Genomic DNA, 25,342 nt, shown 5'->3' with positions numbered 1-25,342 from the left:
TGAACATAAGATGTTCCACAGGAAAACGATAAAAAAAAATTACGGAAAATCAACGAGCGATTAAGGTTTTAATACACCACTGAGGTATATTAAATTTTTATCGTATTGAGAGGTATTTTTATCATATTTATTGAGAAGGGTGTGACGCTGTGCAACAAGAGAACACTCTGAGACAAATGTTAGAGTTAAAGAAATCGTTTAAAAAATAAAACAGTTAAATGTCTAACCCCTAGCAGTTTAGAGACCGACAGGAAATAGTAGTGACGTTAGGAGAGAGATGTAGACAACATGTTTATTGTCAGCAGCGATGACTTGGCTGCGGAAATTTCCCCTTTACCAATTCCGTTCTTCAACTAAGAAAATATTAGCTATAATTTTGAAACAAATGTTTTATGAAAAATCGTTACACTACGTGCAATCAATAATTAATAATAAGAAACCCTACTGAAAAATGTTAACTGCTGTTCGGCTTAACTCGATCAACATATTGAAAGATTTATTACGATGTAGGGCATACACTAAATAATACTTGATGATACCAAGCAAATTAAAAGGTACCAAAACTAAAAGTCGTAAATAAGAAAACTGGAGGAAAAACTTTTACAACTGGTAAACATCATTTACCGTTGTTAAAAATACTTCTGGTCAAGAAAGTCTAGTTTAATGTTTTGTAATTAGTTACTTTGTATATTTCCATACGCCAGAAAATTCCGAGGATCGTCGTAATTGTTCCTTAATAAACTCTACCAAATTCTGGCTGTTTAATTTCTGGAAGAAAAAGCACTTTTTTTTGTTGGCTAATTTAAAATCTTTGATTAGTAACGTTTGCTCCCATCCTGGATAAAAATTGCATCTTCTGAGCGTTTGTTGATGTGATGAGCATCAAATGCCTTGAGGACCTTGAAATATCCTTTGGTTTTTGTCTCTGTTGTGATTTTTGAGTAAGGATAAAACTCCGGTTTATATACGCATATTTAAACACGGGCATACACTTGTCTAGGGTGCTAATAATCTATTTTCATTTTTAAAATGAGTATGAAGTGTAAAAGTACAACCGTATGCAAAACTTTAACCATTTATGACAGAGTACTCTTATTTTCTCCTCTAGAAACAGCTATCTATCCTTAGAAGTTTAATTAGAAACCTTTTCGGAGCAATAAGCTATGGGAGAAATATGGCAACAGATGCCCAAAAAGCATAATTATATTACTTAATTCTGTGCAGAAGGTACTTAGTTTATAAAAAAAGAAGGGGTAAATAGAAAGCTTTTAAAAAAATTTAAAAAGAAAAGAAAGGGTATATTAAAAAGGAAGTGTGTAGGCCGTTACCTCATTAAAGTGTAACAAAAAAAGCAAGTTTAAGTTATGAAATCTTTTTTGGCTAACTTTTTAAATAAACCTGCATCATTAATTCATAGGCTAATAAATAATAAATATATTTAAAATATCAGAAAAATAAATTTAAGCGGTAACAACATAACGCTGATTTTTTTAATTAATAATAATGCTAATACTACAATAAATTTGTGATCAAGAGATGTAGCAAGAACTTTCTTTTTTCAAGGACTTACGAAAAGATTAACAACTCAACAGACTACGTCAATGAAAAAAAAAAATTAATACTCGCTAAATATAAAAAAAAAATAATAATTGATAACATATATTTTTTTTAAAATGTTTCAATTAATTATTAATAAATATCTAATTATATTTTAAAATAAGACGTCATATTTAAGTTTTAATTAAAATAATTTTTTTTCTAAAGAGTGACGCATACAAACTGTAATGAAGTAAATATAATCATAAATAAATATCAAATTAATTTTTTTTATCTAGTTTGGTTAAGATCAATTAATAAAAATGATAAATTCTAGGATAAATAATAAAGATCAAATTTTATTCACATGAAAAAGTTGGGGAAAGAATTACATCCTAAATAAATTAATTAATAAGGGCAAATTATAATCAATGAACTATGCTTTTAAGGCTACATAGCGAGTTTTATTACTTCTTCCTCTTATTTACAATGGTTACTATTAATTACCTACCTATATGAATATACTTTCTGGTTAATTTTATTAAATCGAATAAATCAATTCTATCAAATCTTTAAAAATAACTGAAAAAAATCGAAAAAGTGTAGGTTGTTACAGTAATCCATAAATCCAACTCTTTATAGGAATCTAAAGTCGAGTTAAATTGAAAAGTTGTCAAAAAGACTACATTTCTCTAGTTTTGAAAAATTTTAGTAATGAAATGGCAAAAATATATGATTTAATTAACAGAAAAGTGATAACAGGGAATAAAATAAATAACCACTGAATTTTAACGTTATTCTGAAGCGAGTAATGGAACTTCAAACGCATCAGAAGAATTACATTAACAGACCATGGCTACAAATAATAATAGCAACAGATTACTTCAAAACATTTTCAGTTATCTTTTGCGAACGTCTTCAGCGACTAATAAATAATCTTCATCGCCGACCGTCTTAGACAAAAACATAGCATGTAAATAAGTAAATTATATTAATATAATTTATAGATTTATATTTAAATCACTTTATTACCAATCACAGTTACAGTTGAATTAAATTTCCCCAGAGACCCGATTTTTTACTCTTATTGGCATGTTATTGTTTTTATCTTTACCTTATTTGATTTAAATATATGTAATGAACATTTTTAATAGACTATTTGTTGAACTTATGATTAAACTTCGTTTTTATATCTATGTATGAGCAGAAATATCTTACTCAAAAAAATTATTCCCACAGATTTAATGTAAATTTTATTAGAAAAAAATATTAAATATTTGTGATTAGATCGAATATGATTGGTAATAAGTTCTGTCAAAGCAAAATAATAAAATTGAAACGTAACTTTCATAACAAATATCTTCGTGGCAGAGTGATAGCGTCTCGGCCTTTCATCCGGAGGTCCTGTGTTTGAATCCCGGTCAAACATGGCATTTTTCATGTGCTTAAAAATTCCATTTCCATATCCCACGCACAAACTTCAAGTTTATGTCGATATCAAGTCACAAAAAAAATTTCATTTGACTAAACACAGGTTTGCCGGTCAACCATCTTTTTTTACGTACCATTTTTTAAACACAAGAAGGAGCGACCGGTAACCGCCTAGAAGACGTTGCCTCGATCACACCTGTGTGTCGCGGCGTAGACTGCCCAGCCTGTCTCCAACCCCATCTGGACCTCCAATCGGGGTCTCCTCCTGGATCATGGGAGCATCCCCCCAATCGCCCCTTCTGGACGGCCTGCTCCTCCTACCCTCCTACCACGCATATCCCTCCCCCGACCGGCGCGTCCACCCTCTTACCACAAGGGTCCTTCTTGCGTCATCAGAACGCCCGACTATAACTCGTTCACATTCTTGCATGTGAACGAGCCCAGACGCCCTCAGCAAATGGCTGCCTCCCTGGCGTGCACGGTTCCGGTTCTTTTAATTTGCACATCCTGTTCCTGGTAAAACCTCTGCCGCAATTACAACAGGAGGAACACACCTACTATACCCTGGACCACCAATACCATATGTGAGAGAAGTACACAAAAATAAACTAATACTAAAACTTGAAAACCGAATATAAAAGAAATCATCACAGAAGCATACATATAGAACATACATATGAAACACAGTATTTTATACTAAAAAAACAATCCTTTCACGACTTACATTGAAGTCTCTCGAGCATAAATCATTATTTAAAAGAAATAATTTAAAACTAAGACGATGACTAGGGACCGTTTATAAGTATATAACTTTCTCTTTCCGATAGAGTCCCCAATACGATCCCTGTGTGACCTAGGGATTGACTAGCCAACCATCTAACACGATATATCTTTTTTCAATGGACAAAATTATATAAAATAAGAAGATAAATTTATTTTTGTTTACAATTATCTTTAAATAAAACAGAAAAGAGAAACAATTAGGCAGTGTTACAAAACTTTCAACTCGAACTGTATTCTGGTTATTAAACAATCATCAGTTTAAAGGTATCAATAAAAGAAAAAAAATGTCAGACAAAAAATAAATAAAAAATACAAAAAAATTCCCCCCACATATAGATTATTTATGAAATAAAATAAAAAATTCAAAACCACTTAACTGGATTGTAAATCAGCATAAACCATTGATTCTCAAACTTTTTCGCCCACCGCCCACATTGAGAATCAAACATTTTCTAGCGCCCCCAAATTTTTTAAACTTACCATCTATTAAAAATAATAATTACAGTAGCTATTCTTAAGATGCGCTCTTAAAAACAGCAATTGCAATTATTGTTTTTAAATGTGGCATATCCTATTTCTGAGTTGAAACTTAAATTTCAAATGAGAGCAATTAAAACGCATATTTAATCATATTTGGAAGTATTTTATTAAAATTGCTTTCAAAAAAATTACATTTGTACCTGTGTAGTTATACAACAATAGTGATAGCATATTCAATATATGGTAACAATGGTTATTTTTATTTCTTGTCACTGATTATATTTTTTAATTTGATGATTTTTGAAATCTGAAGTATACTGTGAAAAAGTACAGTTTTTTAAGTTTTAATTTTTTTTTTATTCGTCTCTAAGCCTCTTAGTTGCAAAGTTAAATTAGTTTGAATAGAATTATCTTTTATCATAAATTAGGTGTGTCTTTAATTTTTTGTACTAGTGTAGTAGGCATTTATTTAATTTTAGTTTGAAATATCAGGAAAACATAACTTTTGCCTTTTCTTTTTTAATTAGCCATCGCCTTCCTTTTTATTTTAACCTCCGGGACCGCCGTTAGGTATTGCTTCAGAAGATTAGATGAATGAAAATTTTTATAGCGTGTGAAAATGCCATGCCTGACGGGAATTCGAACCCGGGAATTCTGGATGAAAGGCCGAGATGCTACTACTCACGCCACAGAGTATGACAGCCATCGCCTTCCCAGACCCCTGAACGCCCCCAATTTTCTGTGGGCCTTCTACCGCCCCCGGAAGGCCTCCAGCGCCCACAAGGGGGCGTTATCGCCCACTTTGAGAACGAATGGCTTAATCTCTCCGGGGGAATTGTTTAAGTAGTTAAGTCTTTATTTTAAACTTTGAGTGAGCATAAGAAAATTGTGTTTTCTCACGACGTTTCAAAGAAAAGTACAGTATTACTTTTGGTCGCACGGTGGGATTGGGGATAGAAAATAAGTTTTCTTTACGCTTTGAGGAATGAGGAATACGAAAATACCATTCACTTAAAATGTAGTTTCCTTATATATACACACGTGTCCCAAAAGTCCCGCACTATAGGGATTTTACTAATTTTGCTCTGTTTTCTAGTTGCAGGACTGAAAGATGTTGACCACTGAAGATGTTATCTTATCCAAGGTAGATAATCCTTCTATGTGGATAAGAAGGATTCTCTCATAGACAATTGCAGATGAATTAATATGAGGCATTCTCAACGATAGCCAGTGTCGCACACAAGGGTTGGTAGACTGCTAGCAAAGTTCAAGGCTACAGGTATAGTATTGCCGATGCTAAAAGATCTGGACGTCGAAGCACTTCAGAAGAGGCAGTGGAAGGGGTTTTGGCGAAGGTATCTGCAAGTCCGAAAAAATCAATTCGCCGAACAAGCTTGGAAGTGGGCATTTCTCGGTCAACAATATGGAAGATCTCGCAAAACAACAAGTATGATCCGTACAAGTTACAAATGTTACATCATATGTCAGAAGGCGATTCTGATCGTCTGTGGAAATATGCAATTGGTTTTTGATCCAGTTGGAGGAGGACTCAGAGTTTATATCTAAAGTTATGTTATGAGGTGAACCGACATAACTTACAGTATTAGTCCGACAGTAACCCTCACTGGTTTATCGACAGTAAGGAGCAACGTGCTGATCGCATCGTGGTTTGGTGTGGTTTATGGAAAGATCGGATCATTGGCCCCTACTTCTTTGACGGAACAGCTAACAGCGAAACTTACTTGGCAATGCTAAGAAGTTAATTACAGTCTGATTTGGAATTTCTAGGTTCTGGAAAACCAGAATGGTTCATGTACCGACGCATTATGGTACACAAGTTTGTGATTGGCTAGATGAACACTTCCCTCAGTGGATCGGTCGTAGGGGACGAGTGGAATGGGCTCCACAATCCCAGGATTTAAAGCCAATGGATAGGATTGTGTAGGGTTATGTAAAATCCCAAGTTTACATAGTCAAGGAACAAAAGCCATCTGCGGGAGCGCATTACAACTGTATGCCAATCTGTAACGCCTGACTTGGTAATCAACATTCGGAACACGTGAGACTGTTTTTAATTATGTTTAGACTTATACGAAAACCATATTGAATTGATATTATATATATAGCAATGGTGCGGGACTTTTGAAACACCTGTATATATAAATATATAACATTTCGTGACTGATTCACAACCAACGCCCAGCAAAAACTACTGAAGATAGATTAATGAAAATTTGTATACGCGTTCTTCTTTAAGTGTAAATGCACACTAAAAAAGGATTTTTTGAATTTTCGGGTTAAAATAGAGTAACAGTGAAATCTACTATTTTTTTAATTTTACAGTAACAAAAAAAAAATATAAACTTGTTTTTAGTGTGTGTAATCTTCATGTGAATAACTAATACAACAATTTCTAGATTTTTTCGAAATTCGACCTTAAAACGGGTGAAAAAATATTTCAACAATGACTGCAAATTTCCCCCATTTCCGAATATATTAAATGAGATATTCGCTAGATCTGGGCTTGCAAATATTCTTCAGATAAATGTAAAAACCATTTTCAGTTTATTTTTGAATTTTCATTTTTTAAAAGGTGCGACTCAACCAAACAGCCACGGCATGGCTACGTATGTGTGACGCGACTGGCTGCATAAGCACCTGCCAGTTACTTGACTGAAAAACATAAAATAAATAACTGACGAAACGGGAAATGCAAATAACCATATTGCGCCGGTGAAGCCACGTCGGGGATGCAAGTGTATATATATATATATATATATATATATATATATATATATATACTAGCGGACCCGAGAGTCGTTGTCCTGACGTGGCATTGTTCTGTAATAAATGAACAACACATAAATATAAGTAACTTATTTAAGTTAAAATGAGCAGGAATGTGGACGAAATTTCATTAATATGACTATTAGTATGATTATTATCAGTTTGTGATTGTTGTATTATTGTAATGGGTTTATTGATTAATTATGGGTAGTATGGTTAATATTTATTTTCTTATGTCTGATGAAAATTGAATTAAAAAATCGAAACGTCGTAAAATTAATAATTTGTGTAATTAATAAATTTTCATCCACATTACTACTAATTTTCACTTAAGATCATTCTAAAAAAGTAGCTCCTACATTTCTATTTATTTAATAATTTTGAAGTTTCATAACCATGTGATAGCTTAATTAATCAATTAATAAAAAAAATTAAAGCACTGTAAAAAAAGCAACGTAGTTAAAATTTTAGTAGAAATTTTTATCATTTTTCTTATTCTTCATTTATTTTCTTATTCTTTATTTTAATATCTATTTTACCAAATTTTATATAATTGTAAATTAAAAACAATTTTAGAATCAGTCTGATTGATACGCCAAAAATTAAAAAAAATTCTAAAACGCGATCGCAGCGTTGCCTACCAGATCCAATTATGAACCTTAACCATCCCAAGATCTACAACTACTTATAAATAAAAAATTAATTAAAAAAACATTTTCCAGTGGACCAAATTGTGAATCTATACCATTCTCGAATCCCCTTGAACACACACAAAAAATTTCATCAAAATCGGTCCAGCCGTTTAGGAGGAGTTCAGTGACATACACACGCACACAAGAAATATATATATATATACATACACACACACAGGGTAGTACTTATACTGAAATTATATATATATAACAAAATAAAACTTTCTTAATATAAGGAGACATGTAAACAATAATAATGTATTAAATTTTGATAACATTTGGTTTCCTAAGAAAAAAAAGTACTTTCACAAAAGTAGGCCAGATTGTTGATTAATTCCATAATTATATGGATATTTAAATTTATTTATAATTATAATTTTCAAAGAACATTATACTGTAGGGATATAAACATTTTTTATTATTACAGGTTTTACCATTTATTATTTCGGATATTAATTATTACAACTAATCATGACTATTATTTTTGACTAGCTATTTACCAACGGAAATTACAGCACAACATTTGATTTCAGACCTTTTGCTTAACTAGAAACAAGAATGTAATAACACTAGAAGAAAGTAGTAGACTTCTAAAAAATCTGTATAAAATTTCCGACGAAATTTTTATGGGGATATGGGTTGAAGGTATCTAATGTATAGCTTCTGCTCTGAATATTGATTCAAGATGTTACTTCTGTTTCAATTAATAAAACGAACTGAAGCATGGCAATAACAGGTAGGCGTGTTTAATAACGCAAATAAAACTTCGGTAAATCTAGCTAATATATATTTAATTAAAGATATGTCGATCTACGACCATCTTCTCCTGCTACCATTCTCCAAACACAGGAATTGACCAGTTCGTGGCCTTTCTAGACGGACTGTTCGTGGAACTTTATAGACATAGGAGCAGTAGTATAACAGTTGCGGGCAGCTTAAACGCCAAATGCCCTGACTTCGCGGGCGATAGTCGACGGGGTCGATAGCTACGGGACAGAGCTGGGGACGTAGGACTAATAACATGTATGAACGATCGATCAAACACCAACGTTCAGAAGGGGACCCTCGTTATCGACCTGACTTTTGTGTCTGATACTTCTGTCACTGAGTTCATCGGTTGGCGAGTCCTCTAGGAGGAAACATTATCAGGCCATCTATCTATAATCTTTGAGACCCGCACACTGTGGCGTTCGGCATTGCCGGTGAGGAAGATCATCTCCAAAAAGGGATGCCCAAGGTTTAGCGAGAGGATTCCATCTCGAATGGTGTGTCCCTTGCTCCCTGTTGACCTGGTCGAGAGGATCCAGGATGGCGAGGTCAGGGGGGTTTTGTCTTCACCCGGCGGCCAGATACACATATTGGTGGAATCGGAACATCTAGACACTTCGAAAAAAAGGCGTGGCCGCTAGACGCTTACATCAGCGAACAGCCAAGAGGGGTTCTCCTCATCTCCTGACTGACACTTATCGGATGTATACCACAGCCAGGACGACCTGTAAAAAAGCTATTAGGAGGCGAAAGAGAAATGCTGGCGGGACCTCTGCGATGCAGTGGATCAGGACCTCTGGAGCAAAGGTTACCGCTAATGAAAGGCAAACTACTAGCGCTCACCAGAGTCTAAGTGAGGAACTCCAACATGGTCTTCTTTCCGCATTGTACCGATCCACATCGTGAGAAATAATTGTAGAGGAGGTCGCTCGTATTGGATTTCCAGAACTACTTTCGGCTTGACGAAGCTTGAGATCTCATGCTAGACCACGACCGGATGAGATCCCTATGCAAATAGTTAAAATACTGGTGGACAGGGCCCCGATTGAGATCTTGCGGTTGCTGAACAACATGGTAGCGAATTCCTATAAAAAGGAAGGAATCCCGATTAGTCTTGTTAAAGAAGCCGGGACAGGGTGCTTCACCGACCGCCTACCGGCCCATTTGCCTGATTAGAGGCCTGTGCAAGTTGTTCGAGAAGATTTTAGACTCCAGACTTCCTCAAAATATCGAGGAAAAAGGTGAGCTGTCAAATAAACAATAAAGCTTTAGAGGTGGTTGGTAGATTGAGGCAGTATCCGGTACCTGGCGCACGAGGAAGGTTTTCGTTCTCTTGGACGTGCAAAATACCTTCAACTCGTTGCACTGGGATACCATTTTTGGGGCTCTCAAAGAACGAAGTATTGACAACAACCTGCGGAGAATGGTGCAGCGTTACCTTCAAGACAGATATATTATCTATTAATCAACTGATTTACCCATTCGTTTCCAAAACACATGTGGGGTGCCACAAGGTTCGGTATTGGGGCCTACATTGTGGAACAAAATATATGACGGTGTTCTCAGACTGAATTACTCCGAGGTGTTGCCCCGTTTGCCTTCGCAGACGACCTCGCCCTCGTAGTGTAGGCGAGATCGGGAGAGGATGTGGCGACTACGGCCAACATGGCAATACGGAAGATGCAGGACTGGATGCAAGGGAAAGATTTGCGCCTATCTCATGAAAATACTAGGTTAATCACCCGGGCCGTCAGAAAGCCGTTGGCCCTCGTTTCAATCAGGCTCGATAGCAGTCAGGTACGTTGCTCCAAACGTACGGGATACCTCTAGATATTTGACTCCGACAAATATCTAGAAGTATCCCGTACGTAGATCTAGAAGTGTGGTTGGACAAACGAAGAACATTCTCAGTCCACGCCAAGGAAAGCAGCAAAAGCCGAAACTACTGGTAAAGGCATTACACAGACTGTTCAGTAACTTGTCTGGTAAAAGGTCATCTCACAGAAGGGTATATGTTAATGCTATAAACTCAGTACTCCTCTATAGAATCTCGGTCTGGTAAACTGCGCTGGAGAAGGACTGGAACAGGCGCATCCTGGAAGGGGTCCAAAGGAGAATGGCCCGCAGGATCGCGTCTGCCTACTCCTCAGTCTCAACAGAGGTTGCCCTAGTAATTGCTGGAGTTCCATCTCACCGCCAGTTGCCGGTGATGCGGTGTAACATCATTAGGGGAAGTGACAAAGTAATGATTGCGCGGGCGGGCATAATACGACAGTGGATGAGGAGGTGGGATCAATTATCAACGGGGCGTTGGACCGACCACTTAATCAAACAGGTTGCACCATGGATTAACCGCAAATTTGGCCAACTCAATTTTTGTCTAACCCAGTTCTTAACGGGGCACGGGGTCTTCCGGTCATATCTTTTCGGGAGGAGGTGCAGGAGGGGTGCTCTCAATTCCGAGTGCCTATATTGAGGAGACTATGACTCGTCTGAACACGTCGTGTTCAGGTGTCGACCGTGGATGGTTGAGAGAGGCATCTACAAACAAATAACTGGACTCCTCGATGTAGGCACGATTGTACCGAACATGCTATCTGCAATCGACAAATTCAGGGCTGTGTCAGAATATATAACAACGATACTACAGCACAAAGGCTGGGACGACGAGTTAGCGAGGGGGTGATGGACAGCCTCACGTGGAGTCTCCTTCGTCCGGACTTGCCGGGATTTACCCATCGGGTTGGTCTAGTGGTTAACGCGTCTTCCCAAATCAGTTGATTTGGAGAGTCGAGAGTTACAGCGTTCTAGTCCTAGTAAAGCCAGTTATTTTTACACGGGTTTGAATACTAGATCGTGGATACCGGTGTTCTTTGGCGGTTGGGTTTCAATTAACCACACATCTCAGGAACGGTCGAACTGAGAATGTACAAGACTACACTCATACATATCATCCTCATTCATCCTCTGAAGAATTATCTAAACGGTAGTTACCGGAGGCTAAACAGGAAAAGAGAGGGCTTGCCGGGATGGGCGACGATGATGACACATGGGGACTCCGTCGCCCTCGAACTGTTAAGACCGAGACCCGGCTGGAGTCCCCTTGGGGGGCCCGATTAGAGGCAGGCAACTGTTACAACCAAGACCCGAGTGGAACTTGGTTAGGTTGAGTTGGCGACGACACTGAGTTATGCTTAACTACGGGTCCGGCTCCGAGAGAGGTGTATATAAAACCAAAGAAAAGAAAAATATTTAATTAAAAGTGTCAAAATACGTATCATTAATTTCAATTCTGATTAATCAAACGACATTCATGGTGTAAACAGGTTGAATATTTATTGTCCTAATGTGCTTAGTAGGCGTGGTTTTCAATTTCAAAAAAAAGGAGATATTTAAGTAAGTTTATTTATATTTTCATTGATATAACGACATTATTAGGTTTAATTAATTAGACTGTATCAGGATCGACTGTATCAGAAACCGGTAGGCGTGGTTAAACATTAATTTTTATTACCACCAGACTCTGTTCTAATTTTAATATACGTTATATGTAATATAAACATAATGTACGTAATTTTAAATAAAAACATTAAATGATAATAAATTAGTTTCAATTCAAATTACTAGTAATTAAACGACATCAGTCATACCAAAATATAGTACAAGGTAAACATGATTAAATTGTTAAGTGAACAGATTTAAAAGTTCTATTCTTTTTTCTATTATTAAGTATTCCAATTGATGGTATCAAAGAATATTTATATTTAATATTATTATAACTAATCCTTTTGATCCTACAGCAATGTACATTATTTGTTTTTCTTTTTAAAAATACAACATTTGTAATTTGAAGTCACATTCGATCATTCCAAGCTGATAATTGAGTTACAAATATCATAGCGAGCATGTAATATTTTGTTTAATACATTTTCAACTAAACTGTCACTGCCGTTGTTATCATTAAAGTTATTGCGCGACGAAGCTTCATTCGAAGCAGCCAATCGGGAGACTCGATTTTGACCAATCGTTTGCAGGGATTGAACCAAGGTAGAGAGAGAATGGTCGATATTTAGAATACAGCGTGCAGACTCATCCGATCGCAAGTCTCCATCAGTAATTCTACAGCCATATAAAGTCTACTTCTACAGTCAAATTTCATCTTGTCGTACAAAATATTTAAAAAGAGATCGTTTGTTTATAAGTGTTTATTCTTTTTATTTATTTTTTTACAAAAATGTGATAATACAATTAATTATCTAATTATATACATGAACCATATTAAACTTATAATGAACTTGTATTAATTGAATTAAAATAATAAATAAACCTTCCAGAAATACAGAAATTCTTCTAACCTAATCGAAGCTTAATATAATTTCAACTTGTAACATTAAAAGTTAATTTTTAATAAATTATAGCGTATGAAACAGTTTTTAGTTACGATTCATATTGGTGATCAAGTTCACATAAAAATATTTTTAATTTTATTTTCAGACTATGTAAATCAATCTAAAACAAAAGCATAATATAAATAAAAAAATATCCAAATAAATAATAGAATTTTTAAAATATGACAGCTTATTTATTTTTATTTTCAAGTACTTATAGGAAAAAAGAAAGTTTTCATCATTAATAAAATTTATCTCCAGAATCAAGTCACTTAAAAAAGTACCGAAATATTAGCTCGGCGATAGATGGGTGTAATTATTGTTTATGTCAGATTTACTTACAGTAGGAACGTATAATAAAATTTACTTAAAAAAATATATCATCTACGGTTTAAAAAATAAAGGTACTTATCGCTTATATGGGACCCCTACTGAAATCCAATTACATAATCTTTGTACGCAACTCGAAACACGATAAAACTTATATACGTATTACCTTATTGTATATAATTTTTATTTTTAACGTTAATCAGACGAGGTTAGCGAGCGAAGCATGAGTAGGTTATGTTTAATTAGAATATGATGATTCCGTGGAATGACGAATCGCGCACGAATATCAACATAACCTAACCAAACATAACCTACGCTCGCTAACTGTCGTCTAATTAACGTTAAATATACAAATTATATATATTTTACCTGTTTAGGTGGTCAGTAGACACGAATTTCGTGTAAGAATGCCTCAAGAGTAAAACACAAAAAATAATTGTGGATTTCAGTATGGGTTCTGTATAACCGGTACCAAAATAAATACATATCAACGAACGTTTCTTCTAAGGGCATGCTATGTTCAGAGTTCGATGAACCTTGTTTAGTGTTTATATTCTACGTAAGAGTTACCGGAATCGCTGGCATCGGACGACATTAATGCTACCCCGCATTTACGTACAAAAAGAATGAAGTAAGAAAGAAATAATAAAGGAAGAGAGAGTTTGTAATGTAAAACAAGTTTGGCACAACATAGTAAAACAAAAACAAAATAAGTATTTAAAAAAATATTAAAGTTAAATGACCAATAATACATTTGGCATAAAATGCTAATTATTGTCTACGAGGTTGTTGCCTGTGATTATAAATATAACCAATACTTTCAAAAAGACAATAAAAAAATGAAACAAATCATAAAATGAAATAACAATATACCAAAATTTAATGTAAACCGGCCAATATTCGGATTAAAAAATGTTATTATGTAACAAATTATCAACTATGATACTCAAATATCGTGCTTGAAGTCAAACTGAAATAACTATATTTAAAACAATTTCATCTTATCAATGAAAATTTGATTTCGTCCAAAGCGGCAATATTAAATCTACTTTTATGTTATCAGAATTGAAATATATATTTTTAAGAAATGGTTCGTTCCGACTAATTCCGAAAAAAGAATCTGTTAAAGGGGTTCATAATTATTAAAACCAAAAGGCAGATCAACTTTTTATTACATCGATTAGAGGCATCCGTTTTCATGCAAAATACCGTAATTATAGCCACTAAACCACAGATTTGTCGGAACTATTTTATTGAAAATTCATTTATTTTCCCGTAAAAAAAAAATATGAGCAGTTATTTTCTAACAGGAAAAAACCAATTTTATACTCAAATCAACGTTTCTTGTCGTTTTTTCTGAATTAAACTAAATACAAATCAAGAATAGAGATAATTAAGCTCTCTATTGTTTCAATGAAATACAGGGTTATCATAAAAGAATGGTGCGGTTTCAGTAATTCATAGGAAGATTGTAGGGAAATTTCTAGATGTTATATTGGTACAATTTCGCTGTTGAAATGTTGGACAGAATAAGTGAAAACGACTCATTTTAGACGATATAATTTTTACAGACGAAGCTACATTCCATGTGAATGGATGTGTTAACAGACACAATTCACGAATATGGGGCTCTGAAAACCCACACGCACTTATTGAGAAACAACGCGATTCACCTAAAGTTAATGTTTGGTGTGGTGTGATGAAAAATCGTGTAATAGGGCCTTTCTTCTTTGCTGAAAAAACAATTAATGGAGTTGTGTATCTTGACATGTTAACCGATTATTACTTTCCTCAGCTGGATGAACTCGAAAACATTCATCGACTTCATTTCCAACAAGATTGTGCTCCCCCGCACTTCAATGCGTTGGTCACGGATGCTTTGAACGAAAAACTTGGAGATCGATGGATAGGTCAGCAAGGACCCATACTTTGGCCTCCAAGGAGTCCAGACCTGACACTTTGCGATTTTTTCTTGTGGGAGGTAACTCAAAAGCGTTGTTTATACACAAAAAATTTGCGACCTAAACCACTTAAAAATCAGGATTAATGAAGCAATGACAACCATTAACGAAGAAATGTTAACTAATGTTTGGAGAGAAGTTGAGTATCGTTTGGACATTTGTCGAGCGACTAAGGGCGCACATATTGAAATTTATTAATTATGTAAAACAATGTTTGAGACGACAAATTTGAAAAATAAAAAACATAAACTGTAAGTAATTCAGTTTTAATTTAAACCATGTTCAAAACCGCACCATTCTTTTATGATAACCCTGTACTAGGAAATATTTCATTCACTACTCACTGTTGACTATGAGAAGCAGAGAACCAGTCACAGTTATAATTTATTCATTGTAAAAATAAAAAAATAATTCTTTTTTTCAATAAATGTTAACATTACTAAACCAAAATAAAAATAAAAAAATTAGTAAAAAAAATATAATGACAAAATGAATGAAACATAAAAACATCTGAACTAATAGTTGCCATTATATTTTTGCCTAAGAGTTTAAATCTTAATAACTCGCCTTAAGTAAAATGTAAAAAAAACCGCGGGTGACCTTATTTTACTCCCCATTCTTTTCAAATTTTTCTTAAAAAAACTGAAAAAGAAAAAAGGAATAACATTCTTTATTTACTACTCTTTAAGCTAAGTGAACCAGTGTGAATTTCTCAAAAAAGTATAATTACTTATATACGGTATTAATTCTGTAAAAAACTTACCTTTACTTATTGTGGAAAAAAATTATTTTTATATAGATTGTTATCAGTGCATTCTTATACAGAACGTTCGGAAAGTTGCTGTACTCTGGAATTATAGAAGTGTTATGACGAAACTTTCTTAATTACTATCTTATATTTTTATTTCATACAAACGGATATTACAATAACTGGAATAGTTTATAAAAGGTGTTGAAAATGACCTTCTCCAACATCAATACAACATGTTTAAATTTGTTCTCAAACACTTCAACCAGCTGATGTACTGGAACGTCTCGTAACGATGCTGTTTTTGGCGGATTATAGTTCATCTATCGGGTGTGATCTGTAACGATATACTGCTTGTTTCGCTACTTCCCGTAGAAAGTAATCTGGGGGAAGTCAGATTCGGGTAATCAACCATGCCGCAAACCCCTCAAAATGATTGATTATTCGTTCACCAAAGAATTTGTTTGGTACCAAGCGTGATTCATTTCCAGTTCTGTTAACTATCTAATGAAGCACAATAACGATCACTATTAATTGTATTTTCAAAAAGAATTGGACCCTCAGTGCGCGTTCTACTCACTCCGACCCAGACTCTAATTTTTGCTTCGTATAAAGATTGTTCGTGTAATTAATAGGGGTTGTCGACCACAGTCGTGTACTCTGTGAATTAATATACTATTCCAGATTAAACCACGTTTCACATGTAAAAAACGTGATGTCAAGGATATCTACAGAATTTTAGTTAATAAAACGACGATAATTTAGTCTTTTGGCATGATCTGTAAGTTTCAGTTCTTTATCACACGTTACTTTGTAACGGAAAAGTTTTAGTTCTTTTCTTACAGCTTTATGTGCGGTAGCAAATCCGATATCTTGCTACTACGCTAATTTACGCATTGACTTTGATAGGCTTTCGGACATAGCATCCAAAACATCAAGCAGCTTCTATTCGTTTAGTTTAAGTACCCTGCACTTCGATTAGCGTCTTTAATAGAGCCTGTTGCTCGAAATTTTTCGATAACAGCTCGAACTCCACCATTACGGTGAGGAAGAGGAGTTTTTGGAAATTTTTCAGAAAAGTTGTGCTTCACTAAATCAGTATACTTGTCAACTTCACGAAAGACGTGTTCGACGAGAAAAATGCGTTCTTCTATCGAAAGAACCATTACGTTTCTCATAACTATTGATTCCCATAAACGAAACACATTCAACCATAACTGAACATTTAACGTCTTGGTTTGTTATTGAGCAACGCTCAACAAACCCACATGGCAACCAACGTCGGAAGAACAGAATGCACCACATAATTCTAAGCATACTGCAAAGCGACTTTCCGAACGTGCACAATAATTTGAGTAAGAAAATTTATATAGTGATGAAAAAAACAACCTATACAAAATTTTAGATTAATTGATATATTTTAGCAAATAAAAATAAGATTAAATATTTCACAACAGTCCTGATGACGTAAATTTAACTCTCTCAAGAAACCGAATAGCTTTGTCTTAAAAGCAGCATTTCAGAACAGTGTAAAGTATTGCATATAGTCAATGATAAAGGTGATGGTTACTGTATGTTTTACTCTCTCCAAAAAATATAGCATTTATGAGAAAAAACCTTCTTAAATATTACATTACACCTTTATAATAATTACTACTTTTAATCACTGTACACATTTTCTTAATTAGATTAACAAAAGCAAAATACTAGTTTTGTTAATTTTCATAGCCACCATTAACAATTGAAATAACTATTTTTTTAAAAAAGTCGGTAACAAGAAAATAAATTATTGATCGTAAATTCTCAAATTTAAAGAAAGAAATAAGTAAAGACACGTTAATAGGACGAATTTTTAGAATTATTTTTGCAGTTCATATGGGCGTAAAAAAGACAGATTAAAAAGTAGTAAAAATTGGGCACTTTCTTCACTTTTCTTAAAATTTATGAACAAAAAAAACTTCAGTAATGAATGAATTTGGATACATTTACAGAAGAGCGGTAGGAGAGTACCATAAAATCCATTCTCGATTTTTACCTTACTATGAAGCATGTTCCATTAAGCTTTAAGCTAATCGCTGTATATACAAGCTGTCAAGAATGTTTATTAGACAATGTGGCTCGTTACGCACTAGTTAATCGGTTGACGATGACCAATTTGGCATGAGATCAAAAGTGAATGACAAGAGTAGGAGACTAAATCGGCAACTCGGAATTTCTCAGAACTTCATAAACCAGTTAGCAGAATAAACGTTGAGCAAATAGTTGTTATAAATAAATATTTAAAAAAAAAAGAAAAAAGAAAATCTGGGTGCATCCATTATTGAAAGAACGTCGGAAAAGGGAAAGTTTACAGTTTGTTTTTTTTACAATTAAAACATATGAAGATAATTTTTTAATTTTGTAAGAATTAAAAAAAAAAAATCATTTGATGATTTGTAGAATTTATTGAGATCAATGACTGGCAGGAATACGAATTTTACGTCGCTTATGTTATCCTGGTTGCGGGAACTTGCTGGCTGTCGTGACTGAGTGTGCATATAAACTTCGAGTTTAGTAGCAACTTGATCTCGAGAAACTGATTTCTCAGTACGTAACGAGCCTAATTATCAGCAACGCAATTATTTTAGTTACATATTCAATTCAATAAAAAATTAACCTTAACTCTTTTGAAAATATAAAAATCAAAACTTCTATTGTAAAAAAAGAAAAAAGAAAACAAAAGAATCGAGGTTGAAAATAAAATAATAATGACAAGTTTACAATGAATTAATTAATATAGCTTATAAAACAATTAATAAAAACAGAAATAAACACTGTTATTTTATGGATCTTACTCGTATGTAGGACAACAGTGTCGCAATAATCAATGAAATTAATTCCACTTCTAAAAAAAATGCTATTATATTATTTTCCAATCATTTTTCTGTTCAGCTACGCAATTTCATTTCATTAATGTAAAAAAAAAAAAAAACTAATATAAGTAAAGAAAATTACCCTTTCTTGGCTTCTTATCTAATTCCAATTTACTTTCGTAAAAACACACACAAAAAATAATAGTAAAAACTATGTCCTATAAATTTCCTACTAACCAATCTTTTTTTTTATGGTCCTCACTTAATTTAGGCAATTTTAAAGGAATCAATTCCAGTTATGGGTCATTTACCAAGTAATAGAATTTTTAATCAGGAATTATTATTAAAATTAAAAAAAAAAGATAATATTCTCGTTTTGATAAACCGAACAAGGAATTACGAAAATGTATAATTAAAAATAAATAATATCAATAAAAAAGTTAACTAATATTTTTCATATTTTTTTGACCGCGCTACGAAGTGCGGTCAAAGAACTTTCTTTTGCTTTTAAATGTTTGATTTCCTATTCTTTGCTATTCAGCATACTTCCTTATCCTGCTTTGTCATGTGCTGGGATATTAAAATTAAAACTTAGAAAATATTAATATGGTCTGCGTAAAACTACAGTACACATATGCAGCTAATAGATTTCAGATATATTTTTATTTAAATAGATATTAGAAAAAAATTATATCCCAAAAATAAAAAAATTAAATCCTGTGAGGTATACTGTATTTATACAACATGATGCAGAGGAAGAATACACAGCAATAGACTATTAACTTTCTACAGAGCAAATCATTTTTAATTTAATAGGAATCTCAATTTCAACCATCAACAATTATCAAAGTTAACAAATTTTTTAACATTTATTAAATTTTGTTGTATGTTAATAAAAGCTACTACTGTATAACCATAAAATTGATCTTACATAATTTTAATTTTTGGAATTCACTTTTTTATATTTTTAAATATAGTATGCTATTAGAGACCAACAGAAGCATAATGTTAGATAACATAAATTCAATCACCCAGTGTAATGGTAACAACACGTAAATGACGTACTGCATTTAAGTTTCACCAGACGACGTATTTATAATTCGTCGCATGCATCTATAAAACATATTTTAATAAAAAGAAAATATTCTAGGAATCATGTCAGCGATGTAAGTAAAATTCATAAAATTTCAAAAATAAAACGTTCAGGAAAATTCAAAAGACCTCGTATTGAAAAAAAAATCTAAAGACAGATTGATTCATAATTCATGATGAAGTGCATTGTAACGGGTGCACATACACGTCTAGCTAAAAACACTCATCCTGAATATGCAAAACCAAGATAGAAACAGAATATTTTATGTAAAGATTGATTAAGAAATATAGTTTGCTGGAGTAAATTGAGATATTATCCGTCTAGGAAAAGAAGGTACCTCATGTACGGGCGTAAATTTTAAGGCCTGCATTATCACTTAACGAACATGCTTTATTTTAAATAATCTTAAAATCTTCTTAAAGTATTGGGAATAGTATTATTTTAACCCAAATCTAACCGTAAAGAATTATTTTGAAATTGATAAAATAAAAAAAAAACCTGTTTCTAATATTTTGAATAAAAAACAATTTAATAATTCTGTTTTAACTTCTTAATTAACAATCAGAAAAAATGAATTTTTCATATATCAATTACTAATATTTTTTCCAATAAGAATAAAAAAAAATAATAAATATGAATTTTTACTAAAGCGTTGGAAGTATCAGAAGCGATTTTTTTTTCAAGTATTCATATATTAATATATAATATGGAATCATAATAAATATTAATATGATATCAGTAAGTTAACTTTCCATCAAAGAGATATATATTCCAGGCCGACGAGATGTTTATCGTCCGATTTGTGTGATGTTTAACTCTATTTGTAAACTTCTGAAGAAGATGACTGATGCTCGTTTGAAACGGGACATTGAACTTCATGGAGGATTTTCTGAGCTTCAGTACGGTTTCCGAAGAGGCAGGTCGGCCCCCGATGTTGTGAGGCATGTGTGTCGCTAGGTAGAAGAGGCGACAGCCGGGACCTGGCGTACAAGGCGCATTGATCCTCCTTGATGTTCAGAATGCCTTTAATCCTGTACGTTGGGGAGCGGTGTATGAAGCCCTACGGATTAAGCGGATTAGCAGTGGCACGAGAAGGCTTGTACAACGATATTTAGAGGAAAGATACCTCATCTAAGATACTGCGGACTCCCGACTCAGGTTTTCAGTCACGTATGGTGATCCACAGGGGTTAGTGATTAGTCCAACCTGTAGAACCTGGTGTTTGACGGGTTGCTCCATCTTCAGTTTCCGGTCGGGGTAGTTCCGATCGCCTTTGCAGATGACTTGGCGTTGGTGATTTCAGCGAGGCAAGTGGACGAGGTGGTTGCTATTTCCAACGAAGCCATTCGTCGTGCGCATAGCTGGTTGCAGGATAGAGGGCTGACGTCATCGGCTCTCCGGACAAGACGTCATTCCTATGTCCGGCAGGTAGACGTCCCTTGCCCCCACTAAGGATTAAGGATGGTGACACTTATATTTCAGGTAGAGGCTGCGAAATATTTAGGTGTGTGGCTGGATCACCGTCGCTCCTTCACCGTGCATATCCGGTTGGTATCAGAGAAGGCAGGGCGATGGTGACTGCCTTGAGCAGGTTGTTAGGAAATTTGGCCGGTCCTCGGGCCTCCTAGCGGGCGCTTTATGGTAATGGGATCAACTCGGTACTATTATATAAGGTTGAGGTCTGGTCGCCGGCACTGAGGAACGATAGAAATAGAAGCATGCTTGAGAGCGTGCAGAGGAGAATAGCTCTCCGCATAGTATCTGCGTACTCTTTTGTTTCCACTGATGTAGTGCTGCTTATTGCGGGGGTCCCCTCATTTCAGCAATTTGCCGCCATGCGGATTGAGGTTCTACAAGGAGCTGGTAAGGCGGAGATGCAAGATCGGAATGTTACAAGCTTGGCAGGCTCGTTGGGATCATTCCTTCACCGGTGGTGGACTCACCGCCTGATTCCGTAGGTGAAGCCATGAGTCAGCCGTAGGTTTGGCGAGATCTCCTATTGGTTGACGCAGTTACTGTCTGGCCACGGCGTGTTCCGGGTGTATTTGAATGCACGACAGCGGGCTGATGACCCCTTTTGTTTATCCTGCGGGGAGCTCGACACTCCGGAGCATGTAGTGTTTGCCTGTCGGACCTGGGACAGGGAGCGCTTGCAATGTGAGTTGATTACTGGGCCACTTACGGTAGACAGTATCGTGAATCGTATGTTGGCGAATGAGATACAATTTCGTGCTATACTGATTTTATAACACGGGTCCTTCAACAGAAGGATAGGGCTGCTAGGGCAAAGAGGGGATGTGGGACAGCTCCCTGCTGAGCTGCTATTCATTTGTGGATGCACAGATGGGTAGCAGTGATGAGGTACGGGGACTCAATCGTCCTCTTCTAGAAAAGACCGTAATTCCGGCGAGAATGTTCCTTTGGGTGTTCTCGTTTGAGACAAAAAGGTATAAAGTCGGTCCCAGCTCCTAGGGTGGGGGAACAGGAACGACATAGTCGGGCCTGGTAACCCTACTCTGGGAGTTAGAGGCAGGCATTAGTAGATAAGATCCAGCCAGCTTATAAAAGGACACTCCCCCGGATTGTATTATGGGTCACTGTGGAATCCGATTTAGGGGAGAGTTTTTGAACAGTATGATTAGTAATAGGCTGTTTGATGAGAAAAAACAAGCAGGGATCTAATAAACTAATGATATACGTGATGAAACATTGCAAATGGAAGAATTTAATAACCAAAACGTAGTTTGGAAAGATAAAAGAAGATTAATTGAAAAAAATTTGAAGTAAATCAGAAAATAAAGGATGCACAACTTAATAATTTGAGCTGGGAACAGGAGTAAGGTAAAGGCCCTATTTACCACTGAAGGAAACAACCTGAAAAACAAATAGTTGGTAGAGAGAAGGCAGAATGTAATAAAAAAGCTGATAACAAAGTTGTAATACCTTCCTGGCATTGCGTATTTATTCTTAATAGCGGAAAAATAAAAATGAAAAAAAATCTATATTTTTAAACTTCTATCAGCTCGTCCATCCGAATATTGGCCCGAAGTATTTTTTTTTTTGCCATTGCACTATTATGCTTAAGAAAACATAAAACAAATTCGATTAAAAAAATATGAAGTAAATAAAACGATAATTTTTTACATTTTGGGGAAGAGGCAGAATTTGGGAACAAATAATAAAAAAAAAGGTTAGAGACAGTTTTACGCATGTACTGAAGTTAATATAAAATGAAATAATATTTGCAAAATTCTGAGAAAATTGAAATTGACCCCAAAGAAACTATCTACCCTACCCCCTTGGAGATACTGATCCCAAACTTTTATTAAAATAGTTATGAAAATCGATTTATCCAGTCACAGGTTATTAAGCGTCAAACACGCCAAAATACGTACATATATGAACGAACATTACTGACACCAACTTTTTTTGTTTTTTGGGGTCCTTAGGTCATGAGACGTCTGTTTTTCTTTTGGGGGGGGGGAAACGTTTTAATCATCTCCCGGGAAACAGAAATATAAAATCTAAACAAAAAAATAACTTTGACTAGAATAAAAAACAAAATTAAAACTTTAGTTAAAATATTAAAATCAACAAACAAAATAATTAACAGAAAAACATACAACTATCACAGAAAAAAAAAATTAATAAAATATATATATTAAACATATATATATAAAATAAAAATATAAAAATCTTTGAGAGGAGTGTAAAAGGCTCTTTCTCGGATAATTTTTATTTTTTTAGAAAAAATAAAAATTTAACATGAAAATCATAATTTTAACACTATTAAAAGGTATGTAAAATATTTACACGTCCGAGAAATAAAAACAGCCGTTCCAAAACGTCCTTATCATTGCCCCGGATTTGACGAATGTTTCTGGGCAACTTAAATTAACAACGCAACGCCGCATAACGTACCCTATCTACAAGGATCATGATACGTCGAGAAATGCAAAAAACCTACACCCCATCTTTTGATTGATTACCATACTCTTTTCTTCTTACAATATAGTTCTAGTTATGAAAAAAAAAATTACACGAAATCTAACCGAAAGGAAGTAATACGTTACATTCTGTTCAAATAAAACGGTAACACTTACAATTAAAGAAAATGTTAAAAGTATAAGGATACATGAGTCGCTGAAGGCGGAAGATTCGCAAGAAAGGTTGAAAGAAGATGAGTTAGTTTCCAATGACGAATGTACCAAGAAGTGAAAAAGGATTGCTTGATTAACAATGGATTGATGTAAAGAACGATAAGGATTAGCGAAACCAGGAAGAAACGATGAAATTAACCAACACGAAGATGGTATTAGTAAATTTGCCATCCTATCCTATGAAAAGGGAAGATGAAAAATATAAAATTACATTTATTTTTACTTAAATCTATGATGCTAGTATATTACTTCTATCTCATTCAGAAAAAAAATAATTAAAAATTTAATTTGTCGACATAATCAAATTAGAAAAAAAAATGTTATTACTTACCTGGTGATTTTCCTTTTATCATTTGGATGTAGAGCAGACGCACGGACCGGATCAATTCTTTTGAGAGAATCGTAAAGTTGTAAAGACGATAACGCATCCATATCGGTATCAATTTCACCATTTTTACCTAACACATTAATGTACCACTGAACATGAGACGCCAGAAATTGACGAAGTTTTTGTACTGCGCACTGAATTATAGGTAACGAAGATTTCAATTTATCACAACTTTGTAAATTATCAAACAATTTATCGGATGAAAAATTGTCAATATTAAATTCTGAAGACGAAATATTTAACTCTTTCTTTAAACTTTCAGCGATCTCATTTATATTATTTTTTATAATTAACGAATCGGTCAGACATTTAATTAATATTTCAGCGTTTTCAGTATGAGAATCCGTCAGACTTTCTTTAAATAATTTTATCTGTTTACTAACATCGTCGATCGGTTCATTATTGATTATACTGTCAACAATACATTTTAATTTATCGCCACAGTTTTCCTCTACAATGATATCTTTCATTGATTTCAGTACCTTATTAGGATAATTAATTAAAACAGATAATTCATTAAAAATAATCATAGAACTTATAGTATTATCTTGTTCAGATACAATTAATTCATCGCCTTTCTTTTTCATACTTCTAGACATAGGTCTCAAACCTAATTTTTCACCGACGTCTAAAATTAAGTCTGTTTTTTTTTCGTTAACATATTCATTTTTATTTGGCTTATATGTTTCAACCAATACACGAAATATTAAAGATTCGATGTAATAATTCGTACCGCCGACAACTACTGGTGGTTTACCGGTTTGAAGTAATTTTTGTATCTAAGAAAATCACTTTAAGGAAAAACAAAATATATTAACAAAAATTATTATTAATCTAAAAAAAATTGTCAACATTCAAAAATACATTCATTAAAAACAGTAAACATATACTAAAAAATATATCATCCTTCAAAAAGGAAAGATTTGAAGGTAATATTTAGGGGTA

General features: G+C 34.1%; 1 protein-coding gene across 1 annotated transcript in view; it reads right to left on the bottom strand.

The window, feature by feature from the left end:
* The window catches only part of LOC142326246 (tRNA dimethylallyltransferase), a 272,507-nt gene extending 247,365 nt beyond the window's left edge, over positions 1-25,142 (bottom strand). Inside the window, exon 1 of the mRNA XM_075368557.1 lies at positions 24,341-25,142. Within this exon, the coding sequence (XP_075224672.1) occupies positions 24,341-24,996 (656 nt within the window). The 5' untranslated portion in view covers positions 24,997-25,142. The remainder of the gene's footprint in view (positions 1-24,340) is intronic.
* Positions 25,143-25,342: the final 200 nt, after the last annotated feature.

The sequence above is a fragment of the Lycorma delicatula genome, chromosome 6 (genome assembly GCF_047948215.1).
Source record: "Lycorma delicatula isolate Av1 chromosome 6, ASM4794821v1, whole genome shotgun sequence".
Taxonomy (NCBI): domain Eukaryota; kingdom Metazoa; phylum Arthropoda; class Insecta; order Hemiptera; family Fulgoridae; genus Lycorma; species Lycorma delicatula.
This window is presented reverse-complemented; position numbering and strand designations above follow the sequence as displayed.